The sequence below is a fragment of the Pseudochaenichthys georgianus genome, chromosome 16 (genome assembly GCF_902827115.2).
Source record: "Pseudochaenichthys georgianus chromosome 16, fPseGeo1.2, whole genome shotgun sequence".
Lineage (NCBI taxonomy): Eukaryota > Metazoa > Chordata > Actinopteri > Perciformes > Channichthyidae > Pseudochaenichthys > Pseudochaenichthys georgianus.
Genome location: NC_047518.2, coordinates 27,739,560 through 27,763,476, shown reverse-complemented (window position 1 = coordinate 27,763,476; position 23,917 = coordinate 27,739,560). Strand labels below are relative to the sequence as shown.

General features: G+C 42.8%; 1 protein-coding gene and 2 non-coding genes across 5 annotated transcripts; 2 read left to right on the top strand and 1 right to left on the bottom strand.

Annotated features, from left to right (window-relative positions):
- Positions 1-10: 10 nt before the first annotated feature.
- Positions 11-23,908, bottom strand: invs (inversin). 3 transcript variants are annotated; one of them, XM_034102478.2, is made up of 19 exons: positions 23,763-23,908; positions 22,909-23,025; positions 16,313-16,406; positions 15,357-15,523; positions 13,995-14,168; positions 13,231-13,398; positions 12,719-12,899; positions 11,914-12,023; positions 11,556-11,727; positions 10,100-10,255; positions 9,867-9,988; positions 7,642-7,749; positions 7,450-7,556; positions 7,161-7,370; positions 6,094-6,302; positions 5,307-5,868; positions 4,432-4,583; positions 660-746; positions 11-575 (listed from the first exon to the last, which is right to left on the bottom strand). In XM_034102478.2, exons 2-19 carry the CDS (start codon positions 22,909-22,911, stop codon positions 460-462), a joined length of 2,898 nt encoding a protein of 965 aa, XP_033958369.1. In that variant the 5' UTR covers positions 22,912-23,025; positions 23,763-23,908; the 3' UTR covers positions 11-459. The 3 variants fall into 3 exon arrangements, with proteins under 3 accessions (XP_033958369.1, XP_033958368.1, XP_033958370.1); XM_034102477.2 differs by having other exon boundaries at positions 22,909-23,022; XM_034102479.2 differs by having other exon boundaries at positions 15,357-15,520; positions 22,909-23,022.
- Positions 968-1,041, top strand: trnat-ugu (transfer RNA threonine (anticodon UGU)). Its single transcript has one exon. It is a non-coding gene; the product is annotated as a tRNA-Thr (tRNA).
- trnat-ugu (transfer RNA threonine (anticodon UGU)) lies at positions 3,715-3,787 on the top strand. Its single transcript has one exon. It is a non-coding gene; the product is annotated as a tRNA-Thr (tRNA).
- Positions 23,909-23,917: the final 9 nt, after the last annotated feature.

The window sequence follows — 23,917 nt, the reverse complement described above, 5'->3', positions numbered from 1 at the left end:
TGCATATTAAAGTAATACAAAATTCATAGTAAAGAAACACAAATGTTTCTTTAGGTGTGTGTGTGTGTGTGTGTGTGTGTGTGTGTGTGTGTGTGTGTGTGTGTGTGTGTGTGTGTGTGTGCGCGTGCGCGCAGGTGGGCTATCTGTATGACCGGCTGTTGATAGACTGCCTCATTCTCCACAACAGGAGGAAAGGTTATCGCAGTGTGTGTGTGAGAGCGATGGAGAATGAGTGGGAAGGTGTGTGTGTGTTCCACAATGGATGAAAGGTTATCTTTTACACACACCATTTCTGTAGACTTAACCCCACCCTGTGAGGTCATGCCTCTGATGTCATATGGCTTAATTTTAGAAAGCTTGGCACAGTGAGCGAACAATGTGTAAAGTAATTCTATAGAGGGAAGGCCGCCAGCCAGCTGAGGAAACATCAAAGAACATGAGGTGTGTGTGTGTGGGGTTTCAATGTTTCCCCCGGCCTGTGGTCCCCTGTCCAGCGCTGTGTGGCCTCAGGTGGTAAGAGTACTGCTTGGATTGATTCATGGTGTCAGTCAGATGCACACCCTCGATACCGCTCACTGTACAAAAAAAGCAGATCAAATTAACTTGTGTAAACTTTAACTTGATTAAAACAGTGTTTTTGTGGATGTGCATTAACATACGCTGGCTTTGGGTGCGGAAAGGCATCTCCAGGAGCAGCTGAGACTGAGAGCCCTGAAGTGAGCGCTCACTTCTGGCCATAGAGGTTCCTATAGTATGGTAAAGAAAAAGGTTTGGATTAGGGAGGCACTATATTGGATTCTTGCTGATTTACAATATGCAGTTTTTTATACAACCAGGTGAACAATTTCTGCATCCCATCAGCTGGTGTGACACTCCTGTAACTTGTTGATCCAGTCAATCACACACCCATACGTTGTATAAGGTGTAGTCGTATTAATAGTAAACATATTAAACTCATCTCGTCAAAGGCTCTATTGCTCAGTGGTTCAGAGCACTGGTCTTGTAAACCAGGGGTCGTGAGTTCAATCCTCACTAGGGCCTTGAATGTCACTTTTCTTATCATTAGCGGTCACAAATCTACATTCTAAATGATCAAAAAAACATCCAAGTATTAAGAGAGCTATTTAGAACTCGACACCAAACTAGGATTTGACAGGAAGACATTTGTTGTGTAATCGGCATCCCTGTGCTACATCTGAATCTGGCGGTCCGGGCTTCTCTTAGGCTGGCACCCCATGAACAAAACCTGGCTCCTTAGCACAGCGGCCTGTCTTGGTAACTAAGTCAAGGTCCTTTCTCCCCCTTTCTGGTATTTCTGTCTGCCCACAGTCCGTCTAATAAAAGGCAAAAGTCTCTAATTACATTTTTGATATTCAAGGTTTACATTTTTGGGGGAATTGTAGGAGGCGAAGCATTTTGGAGCTGTGTCTTTGAGCAAAGCCCCAAACAACCACCTGCTTCAAGGATCCTATGTGTGATGTAATGTAAATAACCCCAACATGTCCTCTCTGGGATTAATAAAGCATATCATTAAGCTTTAATGCAGGGGGCATCATCTTCCACTGGATTAGGTCTACTGCACTGAATTTATATTAATTAAAACCCTGTATACTGTACTCGAGTTTGAGGATTTCTTCTCCTGGAGTAAGGGTGTTATTGTTTCATTTAATTTCAACAAAGTTTTAAAAGTCATTACATTGGTCCTTTAAAATGTGCAGTAAAGGTATTGTATATTAATGTACAACATTTGCACTGCATAGTTATGCACGGCTATAGTGTTTTTAATTAACAAATCTATCTAGCTTGCACACAGCAATTCTTTGACACAGTTTTGTTATCGGGAATGCAAAAACAGATATGTCTATCTACAGAAAGATGAACAGATATTAAAATCACATTTGAGATAAAGTAATTAACAGGCAATTTAGAAAATGGTTTATGATGATTAACATATCAGTGTGACCCGGTCCAGAGTTGTGTTTCAAATGCCTGTCTAATTCTCATGAAAAAAAAGTGTGACAATGAGTCTCAAGAATGTGTGTGTGTGTGTGTTCAGCTGATAGCTCTACGCAGTCATCTGACATTCCCCCTGACAGCTCTGAACTTTTCACAGTGCCAGGACTGTCAGAGAGCGAGAAGGGGAGAAAGAGGGAGAGAGAAAGAGGGAGGTGAAAAAGGGGAGGGGGAAACCACGTCGGGGGTCTATCTATCTGTCTGTCTGTAATCAGTGACGGTGTGCATGCTTGTATGTTTTGGCGCAGCAAGGTTTCTGCCTGTTCCCCCGTCATCACCTGGTGATGTGTGATGAAGGTCAGGCCTGTCTGAGGGGTTGAAAGCTCCAGACTCCACACAGGACAGCCGGCTGATACTGTCCTGCTGTGTGATCCGAGCGTCGCCCAGACATCTACACAGGTTCCTGTTTGTCGCTCACTGTGTTCTACACTGGTACCAAAACCATCCTGATGATCTGCTTCCAATGTGTATTTGTATGTACCTCGAGCCATAGTTCTCATATTGTAGGTTATCAAAAGGCTGCTTTTGAACGACTCACTATAATCTACAGAATTCTGCACATCTGCTCGCATCGTAAACAAGACAGGCGTTTTAACATCACTGACATACAGCATGCATGAAAGTTTCTACTCAAGGGACAGTACAGACAATAATTCACAGTAGGTTTATTATTTAAGGATAAGGCTGGCGATATTCATTATTTTTGCCATCAACAAATCCAATGACAGACCAGGGGCCACAGTGTATTTGTGCCATGCTTTCCAGCATCAGTATCCTGTCTCAGGTATAGGACCATTTAAACATATCCCAGGTTGTAAATCCTTACAAATGTGTCACAAATGTAGAGTGTAGCCCAGAAGATTACAACAGACACAACTTTACTTCGTTATTGGCAAGACGACTTCTTCTTCTTCACTGGAAATCCAAAAAAGCTCCTTCCAATGCTAAGTGGTGCAGCGATGTCATGTCTTTTCTAAAATTGGAGAAACCTTAAGAGGCGGAACCTCTATGTTTTACACTAAGTGGCAACCCTTCTTAACCTTCTTCCAATCTCTCGCATTTGTGTCTACTGATTGATGGACACCCCCCCCTTTTTCCTCTTTATTATGTATTTATATACATTTTTTGTCTTTGTATTGTTTTAGTATTATTATTTAGATTTTATTATTATTATTATCTTGTTTAGTTCAGTCGGTACACTACTCCCTTATATTTTGGCTATCTGGTCTGTTTGAGTTATGAAGGTGGCTTAAATACTGTATGCCTTCAAGTGAAAATTAACCATGTATGGCTTGTCAATTGATGCACAATAGTAGAGACTAAATGGTTACTAGTAGCTTTGAACTGAGGTCCCTGTCAATGTATCAAATGCCTTTTCTATGTGTCTTCAATAAAAAAAAATATATATAAAAAAAAAAAAGTGTAATAAAAAAGAAAGGTATGGCCAGGTGACTGAGAATCTGGAAATGAACCACCTCAACTGGGCATAGGGTTGCCCAGGGAACCCTGTAGTAACGTCATGTGATGTCTAAGAAGTAACATATATAACATATCATGTCATTTGAATTTCCCTATTCAGTCACCCGGTGCTGCATAACAAAGCTCAGGACACTCCTCTAACTTGTTGAACTTGTCAGGATCCACACCCATGATTGTTCAAGGTGACTTTATAATGTTAATCAAATAAGAGCTCCTTCACAGGGCCCTATAGCTCAGTGGTTAGAGCACTGGTCTTGTAAACCAGGGGTCGGGAGTTCAATTCTCCCTGGGGCCTGATTTTTGATCCCTAATGATCAAAAACAAACATTTGAATATCAAAAAACAATTCCTGTTTAGGAAGGGAGTTACTTATAAACACCACAAGAAGTAAACATGTTTCTTTTTTATTCAAAAGTATTTTATCTTGTTGAAGTTAAATTGTTTGATGTTAATCCCTTCTTGCAATGTGTTGGGGAAATATTTTCCAAGGCCCATGACTGAGCACACGCACCTGTAACCTTGGCTGATGTGCTCTCAGTGTTTTGTCTCCCTCTTCCTGCCTGCTGGCGTCAGCTGATAGAGGTGTTATGATTCTATCTTGTTATGCACAATGTTGATTATTCTCTCTGGACTAAATACATGGGTCTGGGGTCTATTTCTTCAGAATTGAAGTGACAACTCTGCCGTGAAGTCAGAACCTCTGACTCTTTGACTTGTTTTGTGAATTCTCCGGCCGAAGCTCCAAATAAACCCATCAGCGTTTGCCATCAAAGCTCCAGCTCTCCCTGTGTCTCCTTTGAGTCTGTGACTCCTCCTGCATTGCTACACAGAAGTTCCCCCCGCACAATGTATGTAGAAACCCTGTTGAATTTGGATATTTTTTTATTTATCTTTGGTTTGTACCAAAGATACAAAACGCAAAAAAAACAGTGATCTTACCGTAGATACTTTGTAGAACTGAGCTCTTACTCGCTGACAGTTTGGCGGGTTGGGCTCGGATGTCCATCTTCTTCCCTTTGTGGGCGTGGTTTGAATCACTTGACTCCGCCTCTTTGCAGGCTTGTACCTTCCTCCTTCTGCGTGTGTGGAACCTGGAGATGCACATACTATAATTCAGACTGTGTTCAAAGGTTTAAAAGCTGGCAAAACCTCATAGTAATATTCACCAAGCATAAACAAAGTAAACAAAGTTTATTCAAGGCAGTTAATAGTCAGCACATACAGAATATAATGGTGAAGCTGAATGGAAACAGAGGGCCTCCAGCTGCGGACGGGCAGCCTCTCAGAGGAACACAGTGCGTAAAAGGGAGAGAAAAGCAAAGAGAGGCTGCTGGTAGCTATTAGAGCAGCACGGCTGAACTTTTAGCCTCTTGTTAAACCGGTATGAAAGCTCTAAATTATAGCTTGTCTGTCCCCTGCCTCCTTGTCTCACCCCTCTCCCACGCTCTCCCCCCCACTGCTCAAGTGTTGATGGCATCCAGACCAAAGATGGAGGGGGGGGGTTACATGAGAGATGAGAAGGTGGCATGTATGTGGGAGAGTGCACATGTGGGCACCACATGGCACTGCCAATCTCCCACCGCCAGAGAGGCTTCGGCTACTGAACACCCCTCCAGGTGTGTACACACACACACACACACACACACACACACACACACACACACACACACACACACACACACACACACACACACACACACACACACACACACACACACACACACACACACACACACACACACACACACACACACACACACACACACACACACACACACACACACACACACACACACACACACACGTAAACTCACCTCCGCCAAGCTCGCTGGATGATGCACGCAGCCTCATTCCTCCGCCTGCGCTGCTCTTTGTTGTGTTCCTTGTGCGTGCGTGTTGAGATGGGTGCTTGTGTGGCAGACTGAGTCTTTCTTGAGGGGCTTTTATGATCTAAAGATGAACTGCCTCTTAATGAGGGAATGAGAGTTTGGTCTTTGGTGGCGACCTTTTCTGAAGTCTGCTCTTTGTGGTTTCTGTGCTTTTGTAGAGCAGTGGGGGCATCATCCTGGCCAGCGGCAGTGTGCACAGTCATGTGAGCATCTTTCTTTCTCAGAGGGATGCATTCTCTGTTAATAGTGTCTGTCCCTGCGACGCTGATGGAAGGAATGCACGTGCCTGAAGAGGGGCGTTCCCTGACTCTGGGAGTGGAGGGGGGTCGAGGTTTGAGGCTGGGTGGAGGGCTGCAGCCGGCAGGAGAGAGCTCCCTCAGCCTGGTGGTCTGGAGAGCACCGGGCACATGACAGTGGCGGATCAAAGCACCATGAACCTCATGTGGTTCAGATGCTTTACTTTTTCTGGAGGATTTGCTCTTGTGGGCTATTGGGTTGGTGGGATAAAAAGAACACATGAGTTATCAATAAGTATTTAATAATAGTTATATTTAAAAACGCTGCTCCTTTTGCGTCTACTTGTAGAAAAGCGACTTTGTATTCCAACTAATCTTCTTGGAGTTTTTGTCATTTAGTCAGTTTATATAACCGCTCATACTGCATGCTCAAATGAGAAAGACACTCAGAATTATTTTGAGAAACACTTTTGTACCTTTGAGTCTCTCCTCTTTGCTTCTGGTGCGTTCAGCTTTTGATGATCTCTTTTTTTCCACCACAGAGTCATTTATGGATAAGTCCTCTATAATATTCACAAGTTGGCCCTGCTCTGTTTTCACCGAAGGGCCCCTTCTCTTCTCTGCAGCGTCCACAGAGACCAGCTGCACAGCTTCTCTCCTGCGCTGTTCTTCTTCTCCTCGTTTCCTTGACAAAAAGAAAAGCGCTCGGTCTAATCGCGGCCTTAGGTTAATGCATTTAAGCTATGTTATAACTACTCAAATAAAATTGTTAAAGTGTTTAAAAATTATGTTTTTTAGTCGTGGAGCAAGAAAAATGTCTCACAGCTTGGTTATCAATCAGGAAATCGGAAATATGATTAGATAAGAAGTAGGGCTGCTCAATTAATCGTATTTTAATCGCGATTACGATTATGGCTTGCAACGATTACGTAATCGGAATAAAACGATTATTCTTTTATTATTATTATTACTTTATTTGTATTCTTTTTGGGTTTTTCAGTTGAATTATACTTAAAGTTCAGGGTAATCAACTGTTATAAACATACTGTTCAAATGTTTTTCTCCAATAAATGGATGTTTTCAAAGTCAATGAATAATCGCATTTAATAATCGCAATTACAATTATTGACCCAAATAATCGAGATTATGATTTTTGCCATAATCGAGCAGCCCTAATAAGAAGGTGAGATATTTGTTGTTGTTTATATGAAAAACACATCATCAAGACTTAATGAGAAGAGTTTAAATCAAGCGTTATGTAAGACAGAATAAAGGTGAGCCTGGTGAGCAAATGGCAACAGGAGAAGAAGCCAGGAGAGAGAGACAGGGGGAAGATGTATGTGTGTGCAGGGATGACAGGGAGAAAGATAGATATGAAGAGAGTGTGACTGTTCCTATGGGGGCGAGAAGAAGAAGAAGACAGAGACAGATAACGGAGACAGAAACAGCAGTGAGTGATCATGATGCTTCACTTCATGTGTGGCCTTTGTATGTCTATATACACAAATATGGAAGTGTGTAGGTGTGTGTGCTCCTCTCTCACTTGGCTGCATCCTTGCGCAGCTGCTCGTGCCTCATGAAGAGCTGCTTCCTCTCCCTGAAGGCCTTGCGGACGGTGTAGCCCTTGTAGACCGCCTGGATGGAGGCAGCAGCGATGTCCTGGATGGCTGCTATGGACAGAGCGCCGTGCTCCAGCATGAACTGAGTCACCTCACTGTGCCCCCCCAGCAGAGCGTAGTCCAGAGGGGTGTACCTTCACAACACAAACACCAGTCATTCATGTATTTCACCCTCTCCTCACCCGCCGATCCTTCCTCTTGACAGGCTCTCACCTCTCCTCAGTGTGCTCCATGTGATTAGGAAAGGCGTTGTATCCCAGCAGCAGTTTCACAGCATCCAGGTAGCCATTGTTACATGACCAGTGGAGAGCGGTCCGCCCCTTTGCACCCATAAAAAAAAGCACTTACTCAAACTACAGTTGTGTCCAAAATCTCAACATAGCTCACAAATATATGCTTTTTTACCTCCTTGTCCTGTATGTTTGAATCAGCATTGTTCTCCATGAGCACAGCCATGCAGGTGATGTATCCGCCATAAGCAGCACACTGCAGAGGAGTCCGTCCTGCCTGGTCCTACCCAGGAGAAGTCACATATTTAACAGTCAGGCGCAGGACAATTTAAAATAGCTCAGGATTTAAAGGTACTGTTTTTCATCAATATATTATAGGTCTGAAGTGTTTGGCCTCGAAACACCAAACGGATCATTGCAGCATCCCATAATCCCCTCTGTTTCAGCCCTGTTTCAAAAGTGCTGATTCTCTGTCTGTTACTGGAAAATAAGGAGCCCCTCCCCACGCCCCTCTGAGAGAGATTTGGTTAAAAAGAACACAATGGTGCTCTAGGAGGAGATTCAGGTGATAAGGTGGGGGGGGTGTTACCTTGGTTGCTGATTGGCTAATGGTTACACAAGCCAAAACATCGTTATGACATCATAAAGTGGCCAAAATCTGATCAGCTCATTTTCAGTTTTTATATAAATGGATCAGGACAAAAAGCAGAGTGCGAAAAAGTACACGTCCCACCGTCCGGGACGTGTTATTGTTATTTACAATATCGGACAAGTAGATCTGTCAATTGACTTGTCTGGCGGACAAGTGACGTTTATTGACAAATTATTGATACATTCAGTTTACAAAAGGCAGAACTCATTCGCAAATTGTACGTGTCCGCCATTGTTCGTTTAGAAATGTTAGTTTCGGTTCTGCTTGTCGATTCCTAAGGAAATGCATCTCGCCGCTTTCTGTACAGTTAGACGGGGGCGGGGCGGGAAGTGTAGCACAGTGGCAGGGTTGGGAAGCAAAACTCGGTTCCGAGTAGGAACAAATAACAATTGTCCAGTACCGGGATTAATAAGAGTTGTGAGGACAGGAGGCGAGGCCGAGCAGGACATGTGTAAGCGTGCAAGCGTCTTGTTGTAGAAAAGCGCTAGGCCTTAGGTTATAAATATAATGTATTATTATTATTAGGCCTATGTGTTGGACATGTGTGGTTAGACTGTGTCTCACAGGCAGGTTGCAGTGCAACATCAGAGGAGACTGGGCCAATTGTACATTCTCAAACGGCACCACTTGGAACTAACTAAACAATGCAGAGATTATTTTTATATAATTGTATTCAATAACCGTAAGAAATTAAACAGTATGAAATGATTTGTAAATAGGAATACAGATTTGACTTAATGTTTTCATAAATATATTTTTCTCCCAGTTTGACTTATTTTTACCCTCTCAAAGAACCGGAATCGAGAACCGAAAATAACCGGAATCGAACAGCAGAACCGGAATCGTTAAAATCCAAACGATACCCAACCCTATGTGTGATGCAGTAAAATCTTACCGCTTACTTACGTTAGCGGTGTCGTAAAAACCGTGGGAAAATGTAAAATACGATGACGAAGAAGAAGATTCCAGTGGCCCCAATTTTTGTCCATTCTGGACAAGTGAAAAATATATTCGGACAAGTACATTTCCAAACTCACTTGTCCATGGACAAGTACTCTCTGAAAACTTTTTCTCACACTGAAAAGTGAGCGAATCTTTTTTCCTGAAACTTTCAGAATGTCTTTACACAGAGGGACACACACGTGTTTATGTATAAAAGACATGAAAAAGTGGATTTACATAATAAATAGGTGACCTTTAAGAGCTTCTCCCTGCTTTTATACACACTGCTTGTAAAGCAATGCAGAGGAGGATTTCATTTCCACATTTATCCTTTGATTTATACTGGACATGCTGCTCGAGCCGACAAATCTGCAATCTATGTTCAGTGGATAGATTTCCATGTGTGGTGCAGCCAAAACGTACAGAATGCTAAAGCTGTTTTTCATATCAAATGAGGGTTTACATTTATATATATATATATATATATATATATATTTTGAAATGTAGTAGTATTCATTGCCATCAAATGTGGGCGTATACAGATGGACAAGTGCAACAGATGGATGGTGAGAACATGTCATTTTGACTAAATAGATTTCAAATGACCCCTAGGGATTCCTTTTGCTAAACTGGAAATGTTCTAGTGCAATAAACAAGGATTAAGGATGGAAAACAAGAAAAACAACTTGAATATACTTATTAAGAATATGTACATGTGAATGGTGAGCATTAAAAAGGGATTTAAATAAACAGAAGTGCTTTGTACCAGAGGTGTATGTGTATGTTTTGAGTGTACGCATTAATACCTGTACATTGGGACTGATCCCATTCTCCATGAGTATCTGGCAGACCTCAGCATTGCCTCCAAGAGCTGCCCAATGCAACGCAGTGTGACCATCCACGTCTACCAGGTCCACACTTGCAGAACCTTTTTTCATGAATAAATAATAATGTATACTTAAAACACTGTGGTACTGAAACGGATATTATGTAGTTATTAGGACGCTTGCACCAACTGTGTACCAATTACAAGACTAACCTTTGATGAGTGTGAGAATGACATCTCTGTGTCCCATCTCACAAGCCCGAAACAGCGGCGCGTGTTTCATTACATCCAAAGAGTCGACCATCGCTCCCCGCTCCAGCAGCAGCTTCACTGTGCTCACATGGCCTGACAGGGAGGCCGCATGCAGTGCTGTTGGAACACACACAAATACACACACACACATTTAAAAGAAGATGGAGGTCCCTGAATCTAACTGGACAATAAACAGCCTAAGGAACACTTCTCCTTTCTTGCGCGCCTGTCCTTTGTTCATCTATTGGTTAATGATAATCTATGGTTGTGGCTAAGGCCTGGTCAATGGCGGGTTAAACAGGCAGAGACATTTAATGATGCACTTAAGCCTCTTGGTCCCCCCCCCCCCCTCCTCAGCCTCTGTCCAGTCCCCAGACAGCACCGACTAAAGTCAAGTGCATGGAAGTGTTCGGGGCACCAGTCAGCTCCACTGCCCTTCACACCGTCTCATTAGGATGACTCAACCGTTGCATGTTCTGCATGCATAAACAATGAACGCCTGGTTGAGCAGAGGGGGTTATTGCCATGGAGATTTTATGTCTAAACAGCCCTGGGAGTCAGTGCATGGCAGTAAGTCGTGTGTGCATATGTGAGTGTTTTGTGTGTGTGTGTGTGTGTGTGTGTGTGTGTGTGTGTGTGTGTGTGTGTGTGTGTGTCAGAGGACGGTGCTGGCAGGGAAGCGAGTCTATTCAGCGGGCTCACACTGATTTTGCTGACAGTATCACTTCCTTCTCTCCCTCAGTCTCTCTTGCACCTTTGGGGGAATCCCCTGTGACATCATCACCCCTAGCCTAAAACAAGCAGAAAGCCATGCTCTGAAAAAACAATATTAGGGATACACATATTGAGTTTTCTAAGCGGATACTGACAGCCAAAAAGGACCTGCTTCTCATGGCCTATTACGGATAGAGAAATCATAACTATCATAACTTTATTTAAATAGTGGTCCAAGCGGGTTTGACGACACGCAATCCAAAACAAAAATACATTTTAATCTGAAGTCAACAATGGGTATTTGATTTACAAAGAAACACCACGTAAAAAACTCTAAAACCGAGTCCTAAAATAACAAAATGACCAATAATGATTAATTATACCGTCTTACTTCTCGTCACAGAAGTGATTGAGCCTGTCCATAAGAAATCTGCTTAACTTTTTAAACCCTGTGATTCATTTCTGATATTGCTTTGAGATTCTTCCAGGAAACATAACATACAAATATGCATTGTCAACAATTTATCGGCCTGGTATATTGTATATTATTATCTTTAATAAAAGTGTGTGTGCTTGTGTACAGAATAATCAACAGGGCTTGTTTGTTGCAATGCCAAAAAAGAGAGGAAGAGGGGCAACGTTGTGGGTGTTGGCCACATTTGTAAGGAGCATCAGTTGCCCCCCCTGTTTCTCAGGAGCTCACCGGTGCCTCCGTACTTGTCGGCCATGTTGATGTCAATGTGAGGGGTGAGGGCCAGCATGGTGCGGATGACATCATCACTGCCCTTCCCAGCGGCCCACATAAAAGCAGTCCTCCCCTCCAGGTCGGGTTCATCCTTGACAGACGGGTGGGATAGAAACACACCCACTGTCTCCTACAGGCGCACAGAGACGGGCAGTTAGTTTTTGTGTGATTTAGTTTTGGGATTTTAAAAGACATGCTGAACATACATAATGAGACCGCTTTATTTCATTATCAACGATATTACATTTTGGATAAAGATGCATGATGCTGACTCAGCAGGATTCCCAGTTCTGCGTGTTCATTGAATGAGACTCACAGCATTGTTGCTCTGAGCCCCATAGTGCAGAGGTGTTGCTCCTTGGCTGTCTGAGGGAATAGTGCCTGAAGTGTTTCTCTCCAGCAGCAGGTGGACTATTTTGGCATGGCCTGAAAAACACATTTACATTAGTGGGATGTGAGGGGGACTGATAATGAAAAAGGATCTACAGGAGTTAGGACAACTGCTTGGTTATACAAAGGCCCCTTGTAGTTTCAGTTGACTTTCACAGAACTGGTAACAGAAAAGCAAGAAACTCCTCATCAAGTAAGCAAAAGTCAACTGTCACTTACACACCTACCTACCACTCTATTTGACTATTCTAATCATCCTGGTTATACATTCTAACATGTGCTAATTAGCACAAAAACAATGCTCATGGGAATGTCACCTGGCACAAGATTTAAAATGTCAGCCATCATCACAGTCAGTATGATTCATGTTCTTGTGACCATAAATGTCTGTACACAATTTCATAGTAATTCATCTAAGAATGTAAGACTCAATATAGCTTGTTTATTTGTTTTAAAGTGCCACAGTTCCCTACAGAGGTCCAAGCTAAGCCTAAGCCTAAATGTCGTAACTGGCCCCTTACCTTATGTCACTTTGCAAAAGCAGCCCCTACAGTAAAGCGAGTACGGTATCCTTGCCCTAGAGACACAATGCTAGCATGGATTAAATAAAAAAAAACTATTATCTAAATGTGCAGCTAATAATAAATGTTGCCATTTTGGCTTCAATTCATTTTTAGGGGAAATCCATATTGTTGGTGTGTATCAGTCATTCAGGAAGTGTGTTCACTCACCGAGCAGAGCTGCCCAGTGCAGCGGGGTTCTGAAGAGGTTATCATAAGCTGTCACATTACAACCCCCGTAAGACGTCAGCACCTCCACCACTGCCTCGTTACCGTCAGCAACCGCAAAGTGCAGGGGGGTCCGCCCCTCATAGTCCTGCCAGTTCAGCAGGGACTCTGTGGGAGCTGCCTCCTTCTCACGCACACACACACACACACACACACACACACACACACACACACACACACACACACACACACACACACACACACACACACACACACACACACACACACACACACACACACACACACACACACACACACACACACACACACACACACACACACACACACACACACACACACACACACACACACACACACACACACACACACACACACACACACACACACAGAAAAAGACAAACACAGTAAAGAAGCTTTGTTGTTTAAAAATTGGAGATGACCGATTCATGTGTGTATATGTATGAATGTGTATGTGTGTGTACAGTAGTGTGTACCAGTATGCAGCGGACAGTCTGTGTAGCGCTCTGCTCCTGACTGTGCGCTGCCCAGTGCAGAGGAATCTTGCCCTCGCTGTCTGGGATGCCAATGTTGGAGTCGTGCTTGATCAGGAGGCGAACGTGTTCTGGTCGGTTATAAAAAGCCGACCAGTGGAGAGCCGTTTGCTGCAGAGACAAAGAGAGGGAAAATTAGATAAAAAGTGCCCAAGATGATGAATGGAGTTCAAAACAGAGGAGGCCGTTATAAAACCAGGTTTGAGGTTTCCATTCACTTTAAAAGAAATTACTTCACTCTGACAGGAATTATTAGGGCTACGTGCTTCACAAAGCTCTTATTGAAGATCCGGCAGTGAGCTGAGATTGTAACTCAGATAGTGCTGCCATGACGGCTACTGAGCTATTCTGAGATTTACCGAAACCACTGTCATCTGACACGATGATGCATATTGGATTATTACAAAACCAACTCCTGATGTCAGATACAAATCCGCCCAAACGGACAAAGGGCCGTGTGTTTGTGTGTTTGTGGTTTTATCAGCAGAACACAGGACAAAGCCACAGATTGTTATGTCGTCCACTGCTGTGTGAGTGTGCCTCTGTGTGTTTGTGTGTGTGTGACATTAAATTCCTGCTGCTTCTATGAAGGATCTTCAGTCTCTCTTTGCAGGTTATTGGACGCCCAAAATGGCTGGTTTCTGACTGAGGGCAAACTGAGGACACCGTCATCCAACAACTTAGAGTGTATAACTTTACTGTATTACCTTGTTCTTGTCTTGGGTGTCAACCTCTCCAGGTCCGATGTGTTTAAGCAGCAGGGCGAGAGCTTTTTGGGAGGGGTGTCGGGTGGCAAGGTGGAGCGGGGTCATCTCCTCTAAATCTTTCTGCAGCCAGTTAGCTCGCCTGGACAGAAGCAGCTTCAGGAAACGCAAATTCCCCTGCGACACACGAGCAAAATATTCTCAGAAATCACCAATTCTCCTCAATATTAGTCACGAACGAGCGGCAATGACACACACACACACATCATCATCATCATCGTCCTCCTTACTTTTGGTCTCTCACCACTCCTGTCAGGTGATGTATTGTCGCCGGACGGCACGGTGTGAGATACGATGCTGCCATGCCGTGTGCACGTGTGAGTGTGATTTGTATATTTGAACATATCGCCACAGTCTGACAGATCTATCTAGTGTGTGAGCATGCATCTAGACTATGTGTGTGTGTTTTGTATGTGTGTGTGTGTGTGTTCCCGTCCTCCCTATTCTCAGTCCAATTAGATCGGTAATCCCTGGCCTCTCTTCCTGTCTCAGCCACTTATTGATCAGATGTCAAAGAGACAGGGCTTCCCACCGCTAGCATCCCCCACACACACACACACACACACACACACACACACACACACACACACACACACACACACACACACACACACACACACACACACACACACACACACACACACACACACACACACACACACACACACACACACACACACACACACACACACACACACACACACACACACACACACAATCTATGAGACAGACCCCAATTACCTCCCCTCTTTCTTCAATGATATGATGTTCCTGAATCTGTACACTCCCATAAAAGGAGGCTCAGATAAATAAACGAGTTGTAAAGAGTTATTATTAGCACCACATACCTCGAGAGACAACCCGCCACCCTGTCTAATTATTATTTTCTCCTCTCAATGTTCCTCAGTGTAGACTGAAGTGAATATAACATGAATCTCCCCTTGTTTGATATAGAAGGGTGGGCAAAACATTTTGAAACGGCCCTTTCTCCATTCAAAATATTAATATTTCAAAGACTGTGTGTGAATTACATTTTAGTGTTTGTGTGGCAGGATTATAAATCAGTTGATATTCCCCCCCATAAACCCTTAAACTACAACTTCAGCCACTAGGGGGCACTGGCTTCCCACTGGACCCTCACAGTTTCTCTCTAAGAGATCCCACTTAGTCTTCATATTCATTTTGAATAAAAAAAAATCAATCTATATATTAATTGTTTTGACTTAACTTTGACAATGTTATGCTATAAAATAGGCTGATGTGAAGCAGCTCCAGTGTACGTTGTGTCTTTGTGGATGTTCAGACCTTCTGAGCGGCTAGGTGCAGAGCGGCGCGCTGGCTTTGATCGGTCTTGTTGACCGAGGCTCCGGCCTTCAGCAGAATCTCTGCACAGTCCAGGCGGTCGGCCAGGACACAGTACATCAGGGGGGTCCGGCCAAACTGGTCCTCTCTGTCCCGCAGTGACGGCTCTGCTGCATCCACACACACACACACACACACACACACACACACACACACACACACACACACACACACACACACACACACACACACACACACACACACACACACACACACACACACACACACACACACACACACACACACACACACACACACACACACACACAGCACAGCACAGGTTGAGTCAGCGGGTAAGCGTTAATAGAGACCAAGATTTAAGGGGATATGCAATTAATTAAAAAAGTACAATTAAGTGGCTTGTGATGGAAAATGTTATAAATTGTTTATAAAGGGAATTCCTTTTATTTAAATTGCAGTCTTTTACTACTTGCATTTAATAGGAAACCCGCTTCCACATTTTAAAATGTACTTGGAACAGCTGGAAGCTGTTTGGTTGTGAAGACGAAGAGAATATGCGATGATCATCTTTTGAGGCTGTTAATATATTTTTCCAGACATTTCTAAGAATAAGACTTCATTTTTCTACATCGGAAGATTGCATAACAATATTGCTGTACGTCCAGATAATGTCAGCACTTTTGCAGAAGAGTGGACGATTTAGCAGATGGACCACGGTTCAATCTACCATGCTGCACCTGCTCTGATTTCTCTGTGCAAAACCCCAAACTCAGAGCAGCTGCTGCAGCTGTCCCTGCTCTCTGACCCTCTACAGATGGGGCAAATGCAAAGAAATGTTCCTTATAGCAATACAAAAAGTAACACTTTACTTCTTATAAAAGTGAGTCTTGATGTGACACGGTGTATGTAGCGTAATATGTTTAAAGCCATTTATCTACCGGTGATGAGTTTGAGGAGGGCGCTCCTATCTCCATTGACAGCGGCAGCATGGACCTGCGAGCTGAGAGCCACGGGTCCTGGGCAGGACGTCGCCTGCAAAGAAAACATATGAAAGGTCACAACTTGAACTGCAACAACATACACTCGCTGTTAAAAACAGTGCCTTTATGCTGAGGCTAGACTGCTTCCAAACACATCCCACAAAAGACTCAAATTGAAGAAATATTTCTTAACTCTCACACAAACAACATTTACATGTTTGCTTAATTGCTTAATTGTGTTTGTTTTAAGATAGAGGTGTAAACGTATTTAGATCCTCTAAAACCATGTCAACAACAATAAAGCAGATACTTTCTGATGTTTTATTACAGTAAGTGTGGGTGTGTGTATGTGTGTGCACGTCGTGTGCGCCCATGAGCATAATGTGTGTGTCCGCTCCTGCTGAGGGGGCTAAATCTCTTCCTGGCCCCACTTAACCAGAGCCCAGTGAAAGCAGGGTAATCTGCAGACAGGAAGCAGCTGGGGAGGGGGAGACCCTGTGTGAGCATGTAAGAGGGGGGTCTCTCTTCATGTTTTATTCATGTCTCATTAATACTGCAGCATGCCTTGCTGTGTGTGTGTGTGTGTGTGTGTGTGTGTGTGTGTGTGTGTGTGTGTGTGTGTGTGTGTGTGTGTGTGTGTGTGTGTGTGTGTGTGTGTGTGTGTGTGTGTGTGGGTTTAGAGATGTGGGACAAGCCCTGCGGGGCACAACACAGAAATCAATTATTGCCCCTAAACACATAAACGCTGGAGGCACAAACTCATGCCACAATCTGCGCTTTCTCCAAGACATTTTCATTATCGCTCACACAAATAGACATGTTTCCCTAATATCAGCTTTAAACAAGACAACAAGTATTGATAAAGTGTAGGCAGGCTGATTACTTTGGTCACAGTTTTAAGAACGTGCAACTGTCAAAAGGAATCTTCCTCCTCTCCTCCTCCGCCGTCACCTCATAAAGCTTGCTCCTGGAGACACTGCGTGCAGCATGGCAATTACCCATCATGCTCACTGCTTTCTCACGCTCTGCCAAGTAGTGTCGGAGACTTAATACAGGTTAGTTAACACATTTACTGCAAAGTAGCGGGTAAAGGAGGATGGTAGGTGCGGCACATAAAGGGGTGTGCGAGCATCGGTGTGCCACGTCATGGGAAGTTATTTTCCGTGAGAGAGAGTTTTTACAGGGGCTTTACCAAAATCAACCACAAACATCTCTAAACATCTCTAATTTAGAATGATTGCTCAGTCAGTAACACACACACACACACACACACACACACACACACACACACACACACACACACACACACACACACACACACACACACACACACACACACACACACACACACACACACACACACACACACACACACACACACACACACACACACACACACACACACACACACACACACACACACACACACACACACACACACAGTCTGCTAATACTAATATCTAGCACATGCGGAACTAGCAGAGATGACATGACCGCATTACACAAAGAGTAATTTCATGATACTGTTATTAATATTCTCTTACACAGATGACTTATATTTAGTATATTTGTTTCATGACAAGAGCTCATTCCAAACTTTTTCAGTTCTTTTGCGACTTGTTTTGATATTTGTCTGCATTTTTGAGTCACAAGAAATAGAATAGAATTGATCTACGAATAATCTTAGATTTAAAAAAAAAATCATAATTTGGACAAACACTGACTTAAGGGACGCGAGTCGATACTTGGATCTATGTGAGGGACATTCAGTCGCATAGAGCAGGCAATTAGAGTTTCATGAGGACCTGAGTGTTTTGGAAACACCTACAGTGCATCCAAATGTATCCAAAAAGGCTTTTGCAATGCTGTGTCTGAAGTCAAACAAAGGAGGGTGTAAAAACAACACCAGGTCCTGTTGAGAGGGTTGGAGTGGTCTCATTTAGCCATTCATACATGTTCCTCAGGGAGCACTCTGCTTGTTAATATGAAGACAATAACTCAGAGTCAACTATTGATCACAGGCTGAGGTCCAGACCCAGTGATTGTGCATCTGTATAAGTATTGATTCATGCTGATGCTGACATTATTTAGTCTTTATTCATATTCGGCCTCATATAACAGTAAGTTTAACAAAGAACCCAGAAACACCGACCAAACCTTTCAGCAACACTACAGGAGAGCTGTAATACACATCGCTGCCTCCACCAGACACGTATTATAACTAACAATTTAAGCTTTTGAAACAAACAGGCAAGGCAAAGAAACCGGAGAGTTCAAGTGTGTGTGTGTGTGTGTGTGTGTGTGTGTGTGTGTGTGTGTGTGTGTGTGTTTGGGTCTATTTACTTTGCTTTAGCTGCCTGTCTGTCACTGTGAAGTTGTCTGCTTTTGATAGAGGACATAGCTAAGGCATGCTGTGTTAGCAGTGGGGAACAGAGCCTGAGCCTGTGGCCTTTATTTCAATTCCACACACACACACACACTACACACACACACACACACACACACACACACACACACACACACACACACACACACACACACACACACACACACACACACACACACACACACACACACACACACACACACACACACACACACACACACACACACACACACACACACACACACACACACACACACACACACACACACACACACACACACACACACACTTTATCTGTGTGTACCTTTATACGGTTATAACGGAGTGTGTAAAGGCTCTCAGTCGACATGGGGCTATTATGGGTGGCAACTACCACCTACATGTCTCTGTGTGTAAATGTGTGAGTGTGTGTGTGAGCGTGGGTGTATCTATGTCTCAGATAGAGGCTGCAGGGATCAGTTCCTGGTTTGACTGACAGTTAAAGAGGTGGGAGGAAGGATAATATCAGCCCACAGGGATGCCCACTCTGAAAGCCATATTTCTAGGGGACTTCCTGGTTCCCAAAGGACCAATGAGCTGGCTCCCTCAGCTGGGGGCCGGGCCCTTGGGCACAGCGGGGCCAATCAGCAGGGGGCGAGAAGGCTGAGTGACACATAGATCTGCTAATTTACATCATTACCACAATGCATCCTGACAAATGAGCCCCCAGGGTGTGAGCCAATCACCTGGGAGAGTAATGCAATTAGGCGGGACCACAGCTGTCAATCTCACAGCCACGGGGGGTCAGGTAGTGACGCCTGTGGCTAAAACACCCCTGCCTGCTGCCTGTCGTTCAGCAGACACACACACACACACACACACACACACACACACACACACACACACACACACACACACACACACACACACACACACACACACACACACACACACACACACACACACACACACACACACACACACACACACACACACACACACACACACACACACACACACACAAATGGGATGACACATCTGGTATATGAACGGTAGGATGTGTGTGTGACTTTCTGCTGATATCATTCACACAAATCTTCCCTCACAGCAGAAACCCACCTGTTCAAATTGCACCTCAGCCATTAAAAAAGGAATACAAAAACATTCTAATTTCCATTTATAACAATTGTTTTAGCTTATTATTTTTACTTTGTTATTACGTCATTTCTATATTTTGACATCAAACTCTTATGTTTAAGCTTCATATTTGCTTTAAACTGGGTGATTCACTTTTTTTTTAAAATACATATTTAATTATCCAAGATATTCATTGCCAACAGCAGCTCCTCCACTGTCTTTCTGTGTGCGTATAATAATAAATAACTTGAAAAACGTCTCTATCTTTCTCCTGAGGGCGGAGGTTAGGAGGAAGTGAGAAAAGAAGGCGGTGTGTGTGACTGCTTAAGGGACAGAGGGTGTTGTGTCCTTCGAGGACTTACACCTGAGCGCAAGTGTGTGCAGATCCCAATACATCTGGGTGTGTGTTTACATTCGCCCATGTGTTTGTCCCACTGGGGCTCTGGGTTGTTTATGCTCTGAGACAGAGCTCTGTGTGAGAACTATGACAACAAAAGGGGGAGAGGGCGGAACCATAGGGGAGTTCAAACTGGTGCAGAATAGCCCTGCATTTGACTGGCATGTGAGAGAGCGAGCGCTGCTGGTAATGAGGCTTATCTTAGTCTCATTAGGTCTAGTGATATCATACCGGAGCACTCCACTGAGTCGATAGGGTTTGGCCCAGCATGTCGTTAATGTTTGTGGTGTGTGTGAGTGTGTGTGTATGCGTGTAGGCTGATCGATGCTGCTGTCACTGGCAGAATGATAGGTGGTGCTGCGAAATAATCAAAGGCACTAATAACACCAAAACACTTTCACGTACCTCTTCATAGCTTTGGTATTAGAATAAGAAAGATCTCATTAAAAACCAAACCAAAAACAACACTGTCTGTGTGTGTGTGTGTGTGTGTGTGTGTGTGTGTGTGTGTGTGTGTGTGTGTGTGTGTGGGGTTCAGGCACGGCTTGAGCCACTAAGAGTTAGGGGAGCTGTGTGTTTTGTGTCATCCCATTATATCACTAATGAGCCGCCCTCAGGAGGGGGACGAGAGAAAGCAAGGCGGACAGAAAAAGACAGAAGAAGAAAATGAGTGAGAAGAGGAGGGGAGAGAACGAGAAGGGGGAAGGGAGACAGGGAGCAGCTTGGGGACTTTTTCCTCTTCTCCCCTCCATATCCTTTCCCAGCACCTCTGAGTCTAATTGGACTAAAACTGTAATCTAATTAAATGTCCAATTAAAGTGCAGAGAGCAATGTGCCCACCGGCGAATCAGAGTACAGGGACATAATCAGCTGGAAAAACAAACAAAAAAATCAATGGAAGCAATACGAAATGGAAAAAGAAGGAGAAAACAGAAAAGGGAGGAAAAGGCAAAATAGGAAAAGATGGACAGATCAAATCAGACTTCAAGCAGAGTGATATGAGGTTGTGCTGCACTGGTGTGAGATGACTGTCTTCAGACAAGGTTCCCTCCAAAGTACAAATGTAAGGTTACGAGCCTAAATATTTACTCATGTGTAGCTTGCAGCTGAGTACAAGACATAATACACACTAGTCAAAACTTCAATTTATTCTGTAACATATCATTAAAAGAAAATATTCCCATGCTGTGATCTTGATCTCTACAAATAACAATTCAATGCATAAAGAAATTATAAGACAAGCACCAGTTGCTGATTTTGGCTTCTCAAATTAAAAGATAGCCTTGATTTGTTTGTTAAATGTCACTGTGAATAAAACACCTTTGTGTTGTTTTTTCAGACGATGCAGTCAATTTAAAGACCCATTTGGCTCTGGTGTACAAGGCATCGGTCATATTTTTGGTAATCAATTCCTTGAAAAACCCAAACTACATTAGTCATTGTTAAAAATTATGAATTTGTAGCATTCCAGTTTATATATTACAACAGAGTTCAACTTGTTATGGATGTGGATTCAAATATATCTTACTTCTTATTTCCAACAATAGAGGGAGAAATTATGCACTTCAAAATCAGAATAAAGACACGCATAGGAATCATTTACTAGATAAGCAAACTACCAGACTCATATTCACCAATTAACTTTGACTACATTTGAGTCCAATATTAATCAATGAATATTAGTAAGGCAAGGCAAGTTTATTTATATAGCACCTTTCAACACAAGGCAATTCAAAGTGCTTTACAAAAAATGAAAGACATTAAGAAAATGGCATTTAAAAACAGTCATTAAAAAGAAAAGATAATAAAAGAAACATTAAAAGAAAAAAGACATGGATAAAAGTTACAGTGCAGTTTAAGATGTGAATAGTTCAATTAAAAGCAGCGGCAAAAATAAAAGTCTTTAGTCTGGATTTAAAAGTAGTCAGAGTTGCAGCGGACCGGCAGGTTTCTGGGAGTTTGTTCCAGATATTTGGAGCATAATAACTGAACGCTGCTTCTCCATGTTTAGTTCTGACTCTTAGTAACATGAATTATGGGGATGTTGTTTTTGTCTAGTTTAAGAAAAGCTTAAGATTTATGAAATTCTTGATAATTGCACCAAAAATAATTTATTCAGTTTGAATTCACATTGACAGATAGTATAGTACTAAATAAAGTATAGTCAATTCAACCAGTTTTGTTACATGCCTCAGCACATATTGTGATTATTATAATATAGTATCTGTATATCGTGATGCTTATTTTGTACTTATTTCCCAGCATTACTAATAAAAAAATTACTTTCTGCAGCTCTTTTTTACTTGATCACTGACAGGAAGAGAGAGAGAGAGAGACATCTTTCTCTGTCTCCATCTGTGAGTTGCTCACACACTGTGAACCCCCTATGGACAGCTTTAGCCCATAAAATATTAATGCTGGGATTCAATTCAACATTCCACCTTAATCTCCTTAACAATTAGACCTTCAGCACACACAATTAGGTTTGTTATAAGTAGTCTCAGGGGTATTGACTCTAGAGAAAGAATTACAAAACTGTAGTACAGTGGAGGGACGAGGTAACTGACATACACCAAAAAATAAGAAAAAACTATTTTGGTAAATAGAAAACTTCATTAAATATGGGTAGATGCTTTGAGTGTGTTGGATTCTTACCATAGCTGCTGTAAGGGGGGGGGGGGGGCACTTCAGCAGATGTTTCTCAGTTCAGTGCATCCTTGGTGGGTGTGGTTGCACATCCAGGTCCCCTACCTGCCCTGATCCTGGCTCCTGCTGGGCCAGAGAAAGAGGATCACTCACATACTGAGACCAGCCCACCTGTTCACACAAATAACTGCCAGCACACTGAACTGATTACAGACACAGGGAGGATGCCTCAGTGACATTATTTGTGACAACAGTCTTCTCATCTTATCTGATGAGGTGCAATAATCTTTTGTGGACAACAGTGTATTTGGTATTGAGTTGTGGAATCTGTGTTTGATTTAGCAGCAGTTATACAAACATTATTTAATGTTTTTTACTTTACTTTCGTGTATTTGCAATACATGCGCTGTTAATCACAACACATTTGCATTACCTCTAACAGCACTCCAGACATAAAGCTGGCTTTTTATTGTGCTTTATCTCTCATTCCTTACTGAATGCCTACATTTTCTTTGCTATCTAATCCATCCATCCATCCATCCATCCATCCTCCATCAGATTCTAAATGTTTTCTAACTAAGTGTTGTGTAACAACCATATTTAATCAACAACTAAAACCCTAGACAGCATATTAAAGCTTAAAAACGTATTGCTAGCTGGTGTAAAATAGGTCGCATTGAGTTTTACAAAAAGTTAGGCATAATGATGCAACCCCCCTTACTCAAGAGAAATCAGTTATTCATAAGCGTAGGCTGCTAAAGAAGCACAAATGCGTGACAGTGAATAAAATGAGTATAATGTTAAAGCTATTTTATTGTAATAACAAGTCCTTTACACTCCTCTTTCGTCGGTGTTATATTTACCGTTAAAGTTCCTTTACTCTCAGATGAAGATCTTGAGAAAGTTTTCTTCATAAGGAGTCCCGTTGAATCGCCGCTGACAAAACACTACAAGTCCCGTTACTGTTGTCAAGCATAAAACCGCCATGATTGAAGTTTTCTCCAACATCCGACTCAGC